The 13,478-nt window shown below is 43.2% G+C and overlaps 1 protein-coding gene across 2 annotated transcripts in view; it reads right to left on the reverse strand.

Annotated features, from left to right (window-relative positions):
• The window catches only part of zfhx3b (zinc finger homeobox 3b), a 216,792-nt gene that overhangs the window by 54,730 nt on the left and 148,584 nt on the right, over positions 1–13,478 (reverse strand). For both annotated transcript variants that reach the window (XM_061743342.1, XM_061743341.1), the window contains one exon: positions 3,445–3,676. In XM_061743342.1, coding sequence (XP_061599326.1) covers positions 3,445–3,676 — 232 coding nt within the window. The remainder of the gene's footprint in view (positions 1–3,444; positions 3,677–13,478) is intronic.

Consider the following 13,478-nt stretch of genomic DNA (forward strand, 5'->3'; position numbering starts at 1 on the left):
ATATGCACAGAGGCACAAAGCAAACAGTTCTTGAGGAAAGGCATTCACCCTTCAAAGCAATTTCACTTTGCCCTTTATAAAAACATGATCTCATTCTGTTCTATACTCAAAAAATAACTTTGTCGATTAAATGCTAAGAAATGAGAAACCCCAATGTGTCACTGAGTTATATGCCCTGGTGAACAGCATTCAAATGAAATAGGGTCATCATATGCCCGAGTGTCACACGAGTTTGCAGACACGCGCTCCGGACAAAACTTGTTTTCCCCACTGGTCCACCGTTCATTTCTGAACATATTCTCTTTACTATCCAGATCCCATTCTCTCTACTGCACATGCAACCTACAATAACCTTCAATATCACTGTAAAATCAAAACCCTAACGGTGTTCTGTGTATGTCTGTGACCTTGCAATGAGCCACAATTCCTAAAACTTGAGACTAGCGTTGGTGCATCAGTTTAGGTCAGAATTAAGCTTTATTCTGTGATCTCTGCACACGGGGCAGCTGTGTGAGGCTGGGGTCCCTCTGAGACCTCTTTTGTTTCCCTGCAGATGAAGGGTTAAAGAAGACAAATGGAGGTGGGGCCATAGAGCAACATGCCTAAGCAGCATATTTATAGCACGAGCAAGAATTAAAACAATGCAGACCTTTGGTCTCTGCGTTAGTCTAATTACAACGAAACCTAATTTCTGCAGCCCTTGCTCTCCTCAAGCTCAGAGGAGATTTGTGGGACCAAATCCCCACGGCCCATACTTGCTGCATCCTCATAAAGAATGTTGATATGCAGGTTGTAAAACATAGCAGATCCTGCATGAGCCTGCTCAGATGTATTCTCTTGCAGCCACGGCAAAAGAATAAGCCGCCGCTATCAGTTGTTGTTTAAATCTGGAAGGATTTTATACCACCTGTCTGTGAAGTGCAACATGTGTTTCATCATGTTTGAAAGCTTTTTTGGTGGTGAAAGAAGACTCAATGTATTTTGGGGAGAATCCAAAGCAGGATATAGCCGACCACCTAGACCAGCGAGAAACACTCGCAAGATCACAGGAGCAGGCAAGGAAATTACTGTCTAGGTGACCCAGAAATCCAGGGGCAACTTAGTTTAACAAACCAGGGATTGTTCCACCACTTTAGCAACCAGGCCTCAACCACAAAAAAGAGCCCTGTGCCACAGAAGAGCTACAGAGGAGGAAATTAAATATTACTGGGAGAGAAAGTGGTTCAGTCTGAGCTGTGAGGGGGGCCAGCACCGCTGATGCTCTCGGTTTGTGAAATGGTGAAAGGTGTTGAGTAAGCAATTTTAAAGATTATAGATCAAGATCGTTATTGTGGTAATTGGATCCAGATGTTTGGTCCAAGTTTTTTTTTTTTACAAAAAAAAAACAACAAATGTGAGGTGCTGCTTAGAACAACTCCTGAATCACTCATAATCACTGGATCTTAACTAATGTTCCTGTGAAGGTGTAAGGAAAACAGTTGTGTTAAACTGCAGTAAAACCCTCTATCAATTATGAAGACATAAAGCCAAAAAACAATTTCTACAACCAAGCATCATTGTCAAAGTGCATATCTGATTGGAAGTACATAAACATATGAAAAGATGGTGCTGAAAACCAGAGGTCTGTTTAACCAAGTGAGGGTTGCTGTAATTTGATGAAGTTTTATAAAGCAATGAACGTTGTTTGTGCGTGAGATAATTCTGCCAACGTGCAACTCCTCTGTGAGGACACATGGCCTTACTCAAATCTTAACACATGAAAGGTTAAAACAGGGGGGAAAAAAATATTCAGAAACGAGGGTTTTACTATAAATGAGGAAAACTAATTTATTTGCAAACATAGCAACTCTTTCTCTCTGAAAATGAAAGATAAAATCCCAACCCCCCCTATCCCTTTTAATCTAAAAGGGCTTTCCTCTTGCCTTACATGTTCGCTTGTCCACTGTACTGTAGTCATTAACATATTTGGAGTGCAGTGAGCAGAAAGCTTAATTGTCCCTAATTGCTCAGCTAAATATGTTCTCTAATGATTTGCTTCAGATCTGTGACTGCCTTTTGCGCAATTTCCCGGCCGCTGGCTTCATTATCCCTGCCTCCTTGGAACAAAGCGTCTTCACAGGCTGGCCTTTTTTCTCCCACATAACACAGACAGCGTATGTGTGTGAGGGAAGTAATGGTTCCCTCTTGGAGGAACTCACAATAGAGGCCCTTTGTCAGGGCACAGGAGTTAAAGTGATTAGAAAACCAAATCTCTACTAAGAAAGAGTGTTAATTGACCACAGCTCACTCTTCCTAATCAGTACGTAATAAATGGGCAGCAAGAAGCACTTTCCTTGGTGTAACCGTCTGCTTTTTGGTGTTCCTGTTGTCGTAGCAGCTGTTGTTGTTGTTCGGCTCCCTCTTCTCCAGCCTTAATGCTCGGCCTCAAAATGCCTTTAATGGCCAAAAAAACAGCAGCGTCCATTAACAGGGTCGCCTGCCTTTGCTGGAATATATTGCGAAAATCACATTTGCACCTAAAAGTTGATCAAAAAAAAAGACTGGCATATTTTGTTTATTCTGGATTCAGTGTAAAACGAACGCGTAATTGTGTCTAAGAGTAGTCATGTCTCAGCAAACAACTAAAGTTGTCAAAACCAAGAATGATTAAAAACAACAGAAGCACAAACCCTACATGATATATACATATTTATAAGTAGTGCTCTTGGACAAACATCGTCTGTCAATATTACAGTCAAATTCCAGAGATAAAACAGCCAAAGGTTTATCATTAGCGGGTAAGGAGTGTAAACTTTCATTAGGGACCAAAACAAAGTGAACTAAAGCAGTCTTGAGACAGAGTGGAATATACAAATGGCCAATCTAGTTCTAAAACTTGCCCAATTTTTCATAAATATTTAAGCGCTGATCCAGTTATATGAAAGAAGAGGTCATTAAGTTTCCTCCCTTTGCATCTATTGGCAGCAGTTTGCACAAATCTGTAGTTAACTAGTACCGACCTATGACAACATAGCAGCAAACTAACTGAGAATCCTATACAAAGAGTCGTTTTTATACACTTGCAAAGTTATTTTTACCTTGGTTTGTCTGTTGGGTTCTCTCCATCACTTTCCACACTTGTTACTTAAATGGAGGGACATTTTTGAGTGTTGTCAGGGGTTTAAACCGGCCTTAATCTGACATGGGCAGATTTTACTCTGAACTGACAATCACAGTCATTTTGCTGTAAAACATGATTTTTAAACAGCCTACCATCCAATAATGGACCTCCTATAGGGTTGTATTCACTCCAGAGTAATATACAGCCGTTAAAATGAGCCCCTGGATGTGAGATTACAGTATGTGTCCAAAATACAGAAGCATAGATGAAGAAATCAACAGAAAAATAATAAGAATAGAACAACAGTTGCACACAGATAGGGAGCTGCAGTGGTGTTGTCCTACCTGTATCTGAAGTAGAGCATTTGCGGATGGTGAAGATGGAGCTGAGGTCCTCTTCCTCCTCTGGCAGGCCCTTCTGCAAGCGCTGAAGCTTCCTGAGGCTCTCGCTGCGTTGGTGCTTCATGGACCGTACATGCTGGATCAGGTTGAGCTTGGCCTTGGTCGAGTAGTTGCACAGCACACAATGGTAGTAGCAGGCATCGCCCTCCACCGCGTTTTCGTGCTGCTGCAGGTGCTGCGGAAGGGGATGGAGAGACGCAGAAGGAGAGAAAAAGAAAGAAAGTTATTTGAGATGGCAGATAGCTGGCCAGGCACCACCGACTCACTTTCACTCACACAGTTGGCAAATGAACAAATCAATTCCCAATCACAGCCCCGTTGTTTAACATCCAAACCTCTTCTACTTCAGGACAACTGTTTGGACTGCACACTTGTCTGCGTGAGTGTCTGTATCAGTGGGCTAACAGGACAGGAGAGGCCAGTGAGGCACGTAAATCTCAGGGGCCCAAGGAAGGACAGAAATCGCATCAGCTATCCTTCAGAAGCCGTGGGTCTGTAGCCTCACAGACGGAAGGAAGCATTGATCCCCTTCACTCAACAGAAGCTTCCCGCCTCTGAAAAGGAAACTCCAAACATCTGCCTGTTTCACGCATGGGATGCTAAATATTGATCAGGGTGAGTTAAATCCTCGCTCTCGTAGAGAAAAAGAGCCAAAGCTAGCCTGTGGTGAGGCAGGAGGGGGACTGAGTGCATTCTGAGAGAAAATATAACATTCCGCAACAGAAGGACAACCTTCAGAGGACAAGAAATCAGCATCCGTATTGACCCGTCAAGTCCAGCGCTTCTTCTCCAACTCAACAGCCAGCCTCGTCCAGTGCACCCTCTGTAATGCCACTACATGCGAAACACCCCATAGTGACAGCATGCCACCACAACCTCGTGTTGCCTCACTAAACTCAAGTCTAATTACCTCCTGCACGGCTCAATCAATGACACAAGGCCAAGACAATATGGCGAGGCCTGGTGTGAGCAATAGTTATTGACCATCATTTTAAAGCCTTACATCGATGCGCGTATGCAATGAAAACCCTACACTCGGTATGGTCACTTGTGTCACACTTTGTCTTTTGCCGTTCTTATATCTGACTTGGGACTCTTGCTGTGGATTTCTGTGGATATGATCAAAGTCAATCTCCGAAAGGTTTCCTCTTTCCCCTCTAATCTTCTTGACCCCTGTGTCTACCATGCTGAGAAAGCAGAAGAAATGACTGCAAAATTCAGCATGTCATGAATATAAATATTTAGCTTAAAAGACGTTTAAATAGATTTACAAAATAAAAATAAAATCAATTCTGGCTACATTAAAAAAGAAGTTAATGCTCAAGGTCTGCTGAAAATTAGAATAAAAGGGTAAACGCTAGGCACAACAACTCAAGATCGTTTATCTTAAATGTCAGGCGTTGACAAATAACATCAGAAAATCCTACCGTTTATCCCAAAAAAATCTTTCTTGCACTAGACGGCCCATTTGGCTAGCCGGGAGATTTAAAAGCAATGGAAACATTACACATTTAACCAAATTATATCTAAATCAAGTGTTGACAGCCTGGTGAAAAAAAGAAAAAAAAGTCATAACGATATTACATCCCCCTAAAATGCTCTTGTCCCTTTCTCCTAATGTTTAATTTTCTGGCAATATTGTAATATTGCCACAGGGTTTTCTGAGCTATTGTGTTTCATTCTCTTCGGTCTCACGTTTCTCACTTCTACACCTAAAATGTGCATTAAGACACCGCTTCCAGGAAAAGGAATAGGAGATTTTTTTTCCCTTCTTTGTGAGCCCCACAGCTCAGTGTAATAGAGTTATTAGGTGATTGTAAAAAGCTCTGTGTGCTCTCCTTTCTCGCCTCGTTTTAAGCCATCCATGATGTCATGAATAGGTGTTGCTGGATATAGTGGGGGCCCTCCTCCTTCTCCTCCTTTTCCTCTGTGCACAAATATTGCATCAGACCAAAGGTAGGGAGAAATCTGAGAGAAAGATTCAGTTATAGATGACAGCAAATCAATCAAATTACCTTTAGTCACAGCAGATGGCTTGAATTAAAAAAAAAAAGAAAGAAAGTTGCTGCTGCAAATGACTCAAGGCTCCAACAATCTACAAGGAGACAAGTTTTAAAAAAATGACAGCACCTGACTGAAAACTTCAAAGCTAGTCTCATGAGGTAGAAAAAAAAACTCAGAGGAGTTTTATAGTTTCCCATAAAAAGCAAGTGCTTTATATAGGAGTGAACCCGAGACTGCCTGCCCCAGAATCGACCATAATTCACTATAAACCTGACTGGCCGAGGAGACGGCCTCAGCAGGTCACCAGAACGGGCCTGCCCTAGTGCATGTAGCTATGCCTATGATGTCAAGCGGTTACACCTGTAAACCAACACTTTCACCGGCACCGCACCGGTCGTGACCCAGAGCAGACTGAAGCGTTTTAGAGTCCGCATAAGACGAAGGAGATCAAACCAATAAAGAGCGACGTGGTCTCTGCTCATTCAGTGTTTCAGAGAGAAGACTCATAACAGCACAACACTGAGAACAACAACTCTCTGATCGGCGCACACAAACTTCCTCTATCATTGATTCTCCCTGGATTGTTGAATTATCCGTGTTAAAGATTCCTAGGATTACATCTAAAAGCACAAACATAAATTGGACACAGTATTCTCAGAGGCCAGCTCCTTCTCTGGTTCACACACACGCACACGCTTTGAATGTGAAACATAATAATGCATGAGACGGGGTTTGTGTCTGTTTCCTATGAACCTGCAAAGAAGCCACTAGCTGATAAATCACCTCCAACAGGAGTGCAGGAATTTGGCTGCCTAATGAAAAAGTCATGTTGGGCTTGGAGGAATGAGGTTGCCTGGCTCTAGGGTCTCTAACCGCCCTATCGAGGCCCCAACAGGAGGGGAGCTGTGGAGCATAAAGGGGGAGGGGGGTGACTGGGTCAGTGGCATGGTTTCAATACCACTGAACTATCTGGAAATTTATAGGAATTATATAGTAGATTCCGCTGAGCAAGTTAATGTGCGTGACCGCCTTTACTGCAGGGGTAAAGTTGACGGCGGGGAGACATGTGCTTTGCATGTGGATAAAGCACACACATGTGTGTATATGTGGTGTAAATTAACAGGTATGTTTAGCGTAGATATGTATAATAGTAAGTCATAAGGACCCTAGGGTTAGCAGGAAATAACATGGTTAAATATGCGTAAAGCATAGTTAACAACATTTAGAGATTTTTAATCACATTTTTTCTCGATAACCCAGTTCTGAGTTTTATTTCTACTTTGTTGCTTTTCATGGTTTTTCACACCTCTCCTTTCGATGAAGCACCTTCTTTTTTGGCTGTGGAGGCTGAAGCGGTGCTCTGTGCTTTTTCAGGTAAAGAGGGACAGGGGCGGTGTGGGCACCACCCCACCCTCTCTCTCACGACTCCGCACTGCTCCTTACCCTCTGAGTGGGCAATACGCGCCTGTATCAGTTTCACCACCCACCCGGAGCACACGCCGCGTATTTGCATTTCCATCCACTTAAATGCAAAGTAAAAGTGCACCTTTAACACAAAACGTTGCGGCTGCTGAGAGAGTCCAGCTAACGGAAGATGGAGGTGGATATTACTGGAAGGGTGGAAGAGAGAAAGAAAGCCGGTAATTTGAAAGAATGGCTCCCAAAAGAGCCGTATAGTACAGTGCGCGCCCGCAGCAGAAACATACAACAGTATAGACAAAAGAAACATTACAAATGTACACGCAGACGCGTGCCAAAATACACAATCAGACACACACAGAGACATGCCATTATGATCATGCCCTAATTTCCACCATTAAATTTGGCGGTGCTGTTAATACAAAATTAATGCATTAAAACAGATGACTATTTGTGAGCTAAATAGCTATCAATTCCAAGAGAGCAACCAAATTCCCTCAGTGAGAGCCAGTGAGTATCTGCTCGGATATTCCTTTGTAATTGTCTCCAAGATTCTCAGCAATAAAAGCTCTTTTCTGTGTGTGTGTGTGTGTGTGTGTGTGTGTGTGTGTGTGTGTGTGTGTGTGTGTGTGTGTGTGTGTGTGTGTGTGTGTGTCTGTGATTGTGTGCCCTTCATGGCAGGTGTACATGGTTTAGAAAACTGCAATTCAGACCTGAAGCTGTGCAATGCGCTCCAACAGGCAGATCTATGAGAAGATTATATCCTGTAAATCACAGAGGAAGGAGGCAGGTTTTGGCTTCCTGGCTTGTGAAGTGTTACAATAAGTCATACAGATTCTTTGTTATTCAACACAGTGAGGTCATGGCAGCAATTATAACCAATGAGGTAACTGTATTTCACTCTAGAGGGAGACAATGAAATGTGTCTGTTGGGTTGAAAAACCTACTGTGGCTGCAGGACCATGAAAATCCCCCCTGTGTGCTTCACTATGAGACATCTGCGTCTGCCACAGTGTGTACCGTTGAGCATATGTGTATTTATCACTGAGACAATATTTGACAAGTGAGTTTTCTATCCAACTATGAAGGTTATAAACCAAAATTAAAATGCAATAAAATCGAATAAAAAAAATAAAAAGATTGGTTTAATGAAGAGGATTAAGGTTGGGGTTTACGAAGAATAACAATATTTTAAGATCGTGACCTGTGTTTTTCCAGAAGCTGTGCATTTGTTCAAGGGCAGAGATTTGTTTGGGACTTGTTTCTCATAAATGTGTACTCTGGGATTCCCCTGGAACGTAAGCAGGCTATTTAGCAAAGCAAAGAGCGACTGGAGTCAGCAAGTGCTTGCAGTTTTGGCGTGTGATGCTCTGTCTGCCAGCAGCACGAACAACAGCGTAGACCGCAGAGGCCCCACTGGGTGCCAACTGTGGTGGCTGCTTTGAATTAGCCACTGCGAGTTACAACATGCCTAAAAGTTAGGTTGTGGCTTCAGGGGACTCTGTATTCTAGGTGTAAACTGCGTACCTACTGCTCCCTGAACCTCATCCCCGCCCGTGTCCTTTCTTTCCCTTTGCTCTTTAATCCCCGCTACCTCTCCGCTGCATCCTGTCCCTCTGTTGCAAAGCCCATAATGTGCTATGCTGCTTCCTTTACTGCCGTACGGCAGAAATGATCCATCACTACCGGTGAATAAAAACAGGTTGCATATTTGTCTCCGGCTGTGAAGGGACCAACGAAATGGACCTCTGTGTCTAAAGGAAATGCAGAAGGGTAAAGATGGATCACTGTTGGTGTCCTTGGAGAGGATGACTTAACATTGGCCCATGAAGCAAAGTAGTCTGGGAGGGGTCACGGGGGCACTTAAAGACAATACAGCCCCCCCCCCCACACACACACACACGCCCACAGCCACCCACACACACACACTCTTACTTACTTTTACATTAAATAAAGCAATAATTATTGAATTCCATTTGAATGAGTAAGATGCTAGAAAGTAAACAATGGGAACATAATTGCAGATGGAAGGCAATCAATGCCGGCAGTCGTTTGGGCCATGTTGATTGTGTAGGCTGCTGTATGTGCCTCGTGTGCATGAGTGTGTGCGTTTTTGTGCAGCCACTGCAAATCTAAGGTGAGCCAAGGGGAGAGTGCGCTGTGACAAGAAGCTGAGTAATACGCTCTCCCACATGCACACACAAAACAAGAGTTGGGTAATCCTTCCTTCAATAATGACCCAGGGCTCTAAACAATAGCTCTCAATCAGCTGATCAATGTGTCCACATAATTCATGTGCGACTCACTGTCTTTGAAAGGGGGTGGAGAGGGAGGATAAGCAAGCAGGCGGGTGAGAGATCAATGCCCTGTGTGGTGATAACGAGCCTGGGTCTATGCCCACAGGAGCCCCACGCTGGCGTCCAGGGTCTCTCTCATTAAGAACATTTGGATAAGCATGGCTCTACATACATAATGTGCACTTCTAATCATACCCAGATAAACACATTTCTCCCCTTTTTAATGAGCTAGGTTTTGTTTTTGTGACATACAATGACTCCAAAAGAGGCAGGAAATGGTGTCAGTGCTCAAATAAGACAGAAAAAAAAGAGTAAAGCAAATTAACAGCAAGCTGTTGGCCTCCTCTTTCAGTCGCTTATTAACAGCTTAACCTCCTGGAGCTTTTATGAAAACCATGCTGGGAGGAGCTTGCCAAAACTGCACTACAATAAGTTTACCTGCAGGAGGCAAAGGCAGGGTGGAGCCATGGGGTACCCAAACAACTGTTACAGCAACTTTATGACATGTGTGCTGGCAAGGAACCACCTGGAAGCTGAGCGGGGCAAATCCGGACTTGTCCTGACTCTGTTTTTTTCAATATCCAGAGACCAGTGTCAACATAAAAACCTTCAATTTTCAGCAGGCATGATATTAACTACTTGTACAGGGCTGAAGAACCTTTGTTTTTTGTTTTTTTTTCTTAGATTTTCATCTGAGTAAACCCTGAGGCTGGAATGTTTAGATTTTTAGCATAAATTATTTTTCATTGCATTTTTATTTCAGTGTTTCTATTATCAAAATAACTTCTACTATTATGGAGGGTAACAACTAGTTTAGGGTGATGATGCAGCAAGGAAAAGCCAATACAAAGCAATCAATGAAACTGAAATAACTGCAATCAGCCTTTCTTTGGGGGGAAAAAGAGAAATAAGCACGTTTGTTTGAAGAGATACAACTGTTTTTTGTTTTGTTTTTTCTTATTGGTATTTTTCACAACTAAAGATGGCATCAATTCGATAAGTAACTAAAATCCACTCCCCTTCCTTGGGGCACAAATTTTGGCCAACACGAGTGTGACACAAGTGTTAAACTTCCATGTGTACATGTATAAAGGTGCTTCATGAATTCCTGTATTAGTTATTTGCCTTGCAAACTACAGGATGACAGCAGATGATGACTTTAGGCTATGGAGAGCCAAAACTTTCAAGCTGAATTGTCATTTGCATCTACACTTATGAGTTCAACAGGATTTCTAAGATAATCTGACACATGTCTGAAAAGCACCGCATGGATCTCTCTGACTCTGAAGTTATGTGAAGATGTGAATGGAAGTGAGTATTAGAGCAGGATGACTGACTCTGCTCCATTGTAGGTCACTGACGTGGTGGCGGGGTGAAGTCAGAGGCAGCTCTACAGACACACAAATCTATGTTACTGACAAGTCTCCTACTCCTCTCCGCCTCTCATTTGTCACCTGCCATCCAGACAGTGGCAGCAGGGCCTCGTGGAGATGCTGCAAATGTGATAAGCTGAACGCTTGTAAGACGGAGACAAAGAATTAAAAAGAGTTTTGAAACGGTGGAAAGGGATGAGGCCTGAGAGTGTGCATGAGAGAGATGGTGAGTCAAGGGATGGGAGGGTGTTGGATTAAGATACAACCAAATACCACTCGTAATGATCAATGCATTCAGTGAGCATTACATTCAGAGCAGGAACATTACCCAAACACAATTAGTCTTTGAGAACAAACATCAGGTCTGCAGTGAATGCAGATTCCCAGCCATATCATCCTGAGGGAGAAGTCTGCTGAAATCCAGGACTACAGTGGTGCAGCTGAACATGTGTGGCCTGGTTATGCAGCGTCACAGTTACAGTTATAAGCCCCCTTTCAGCCTCATTGGCATCTGTGACCCGCCGCTCACATGTTCCCACAGTAAAAGTGTTGACTACATCCAGAGCTACAGGTTTGTCCACATTGATCCAGCTATGCCTTTGTCTTTCGCTACCAATCTCCCGTTCCAGCTTTAAACTGATGTAGCAGCCGAGGGGAGACAGAAGGCAGTCTCTTCAGGCTTGTATTATCTAGCGCTCACCCCTGGCGTTCTCAGTTTGGTAGTGTAAATATTTCATTAACACATAATTGGTTGCAGCTTCAGGCTATGCAATAAGGCTGTGATAGCTGTAACACTATGTTTCCCAACTATTCTGTATCCTTTTTTTATGTAAAATTCATAGAAATGTGTTTTTCAGCAAAGGGTGTTTGAGCTCTCATATGGGGAAGTGTTTCGTTTTTCATGCACTGCCCTCACAGAGCCTCGCTAGAGACACCAGCTAATTAAGAACAGTGATGATGTGCTCAGCCAGTGTCAATATTTAACCCAGTCTTATGCAGCTATCTTTATTAGCAGCACTGTAAAGGAGCAATGTGCCCTCTGAGAGGTCCTCTTCTTAAAATGAAAATTAATGAGTGGGGTTGAGTGGAGGTGAATATACAGAGTGGGTCTATATGTGGGCTTATTTGCATGGAACAATGAGTACCTTCCTGGGGTGAAGCTGCAGTTGAGGGTTCTTAAAGCAGGTCATACACCGAAACGCCCGCCGGTTTCACCAGTAAATGCTTCCCTTTTCATTTTTGGGCAAGAAGTTTTAAGAGATTATTTCTCTCAATCAGGGCCATAAAGTTGAAACATAAACCCATAAGAACCAAGTTTTTTTTTAACCAGAACCATCACAGCCCTTGACATATGTGCACGGATAGGTTTTGCAATTATGCTGAAAATGACGCTCTTTGAAGCCCCCCCACCCACCCCCACCCCCGCCTGCTGGGTTTGCTCATTAGCAAACAAAAAAAAAAAAAGCATAACTGCACTTTCCATTAAAAAAGATACTAAAGTGCTCATTGATCAGAATGATCAATTTAGGATCAATAACCTAAACCCTCATCATTCCTAGTGCAGCATTATGGCCGCTGAGATATAGTTGTCATTACTAAAAAATCAAACAGAAAACAGACTAATTAGAAGAGTCCTATTGCTTTGGCCGTGCTGGCAAAAAGCTTTATAAGCCCCAGAAAGACTTGATGATGAATGGTCACTGGAGCTTCCCAAAATAACTTCTCATGCCATTAGCAAGTGTCATAATGGAGGTCATTGTGATGGCCATGGGGACATACAGTGCAGGGCATAACAAGTTAACACAAGAGCTTTGCATCCCTTCCTGTGAAATTTGCGCAGTTTTAAAATCAATTTCATACTCACATTTATGGATCAAGCTGATTTTAATCAGATTTTGTGGAATAATTAGTAGAAAATTCCTTTCTGACCTTTGTGTTAAGCAGCGCTCGCCCTGTCATTTTCCACCGTGGTAGCCGAGCACTGTAAAGACGCTTGAAACGTAGTTAAAGCAAAGAGGCATGACTGATAGTTTGGATATTTCACGGGCTGGCATCGCAGCCAAGCTGCCCTCACTTGCCACACCATATTTGCTTCTGCATAAGGTCTAAAACTATACTTCAAAGACTTCCACTTTTCCCCTTCTTGTTTATTGATTAGGTGGAGCTCTTGTTCAGTAATTGTGCAGTAAATCAAGCATGGTGAGCACTAATCTCAACCCCGGGAGGAAAGTGTTAAAGGTAAAACCTGCTGAAAAGTGCATAATTATGGTGCTGTGTTCAGCCAGGAGAGAGGATACACTCCTCCCTCTCACATTTCTCGCTCGCTGCTTGCCTGCACAACCAGAGGCAGCCGAGAGAGGGATTGGCAGAGGAGCAACGGGAAGTGTATACAGTTTCTAGCCACCTCTTGCTCCCTCCCTTACTCTTTCAATCCCTCTCCCTCTCAATGCATTCCCAACCAAAGCGCCGGGGGCGCCATGCTTGTAAAGAAACCACAGCCTTTTGAGTGCCTCTTGTATTTACAAACGGAGGCATGTTGGAATCAAAGGCATTACCACATGACATAAAACATTAAACAGCTGGCAGATTGAGAATTTATATACTGAATAGATAGTGAGTGGGGTAAATAGGAATAGCACCCTTGTTTAACTATCAATACCTGGTATGAGAGCCAGACTTACCTAAACCAGAGTATAATAAAGGAGTCAACTGCAGCAGCTCCCTCCTTTCCCTTGCTTTGCCTCCCTTCTTAACACACAGCTCAGGCTATACTCCAGGTGGAGACAGCTATCACTTTCCCATCGACTTCCTGTTCCTCTTGTCTCTCCGCCCCCCTTTTCTCTCCACTCTCTCACTCCCAGCTGCTTTAACTTTTTTTTTTCTG

The sequence above is a fragment of the Cololabis saira genome, chromosome 2 (genome assembly GCF_033807715.1).
Source record: "Cololabis saira isolate AMF1-May2022 chromosome 2, fColSai1.1, whole genome shotgun sequence".
Classification (NCBI taxonomy): domain Eukaryota; kingdom Metazoa; phylum Chordata; class Actinopteri; order Beloniformes; family Belonidae; genus Cololabis; species Cololabis saira.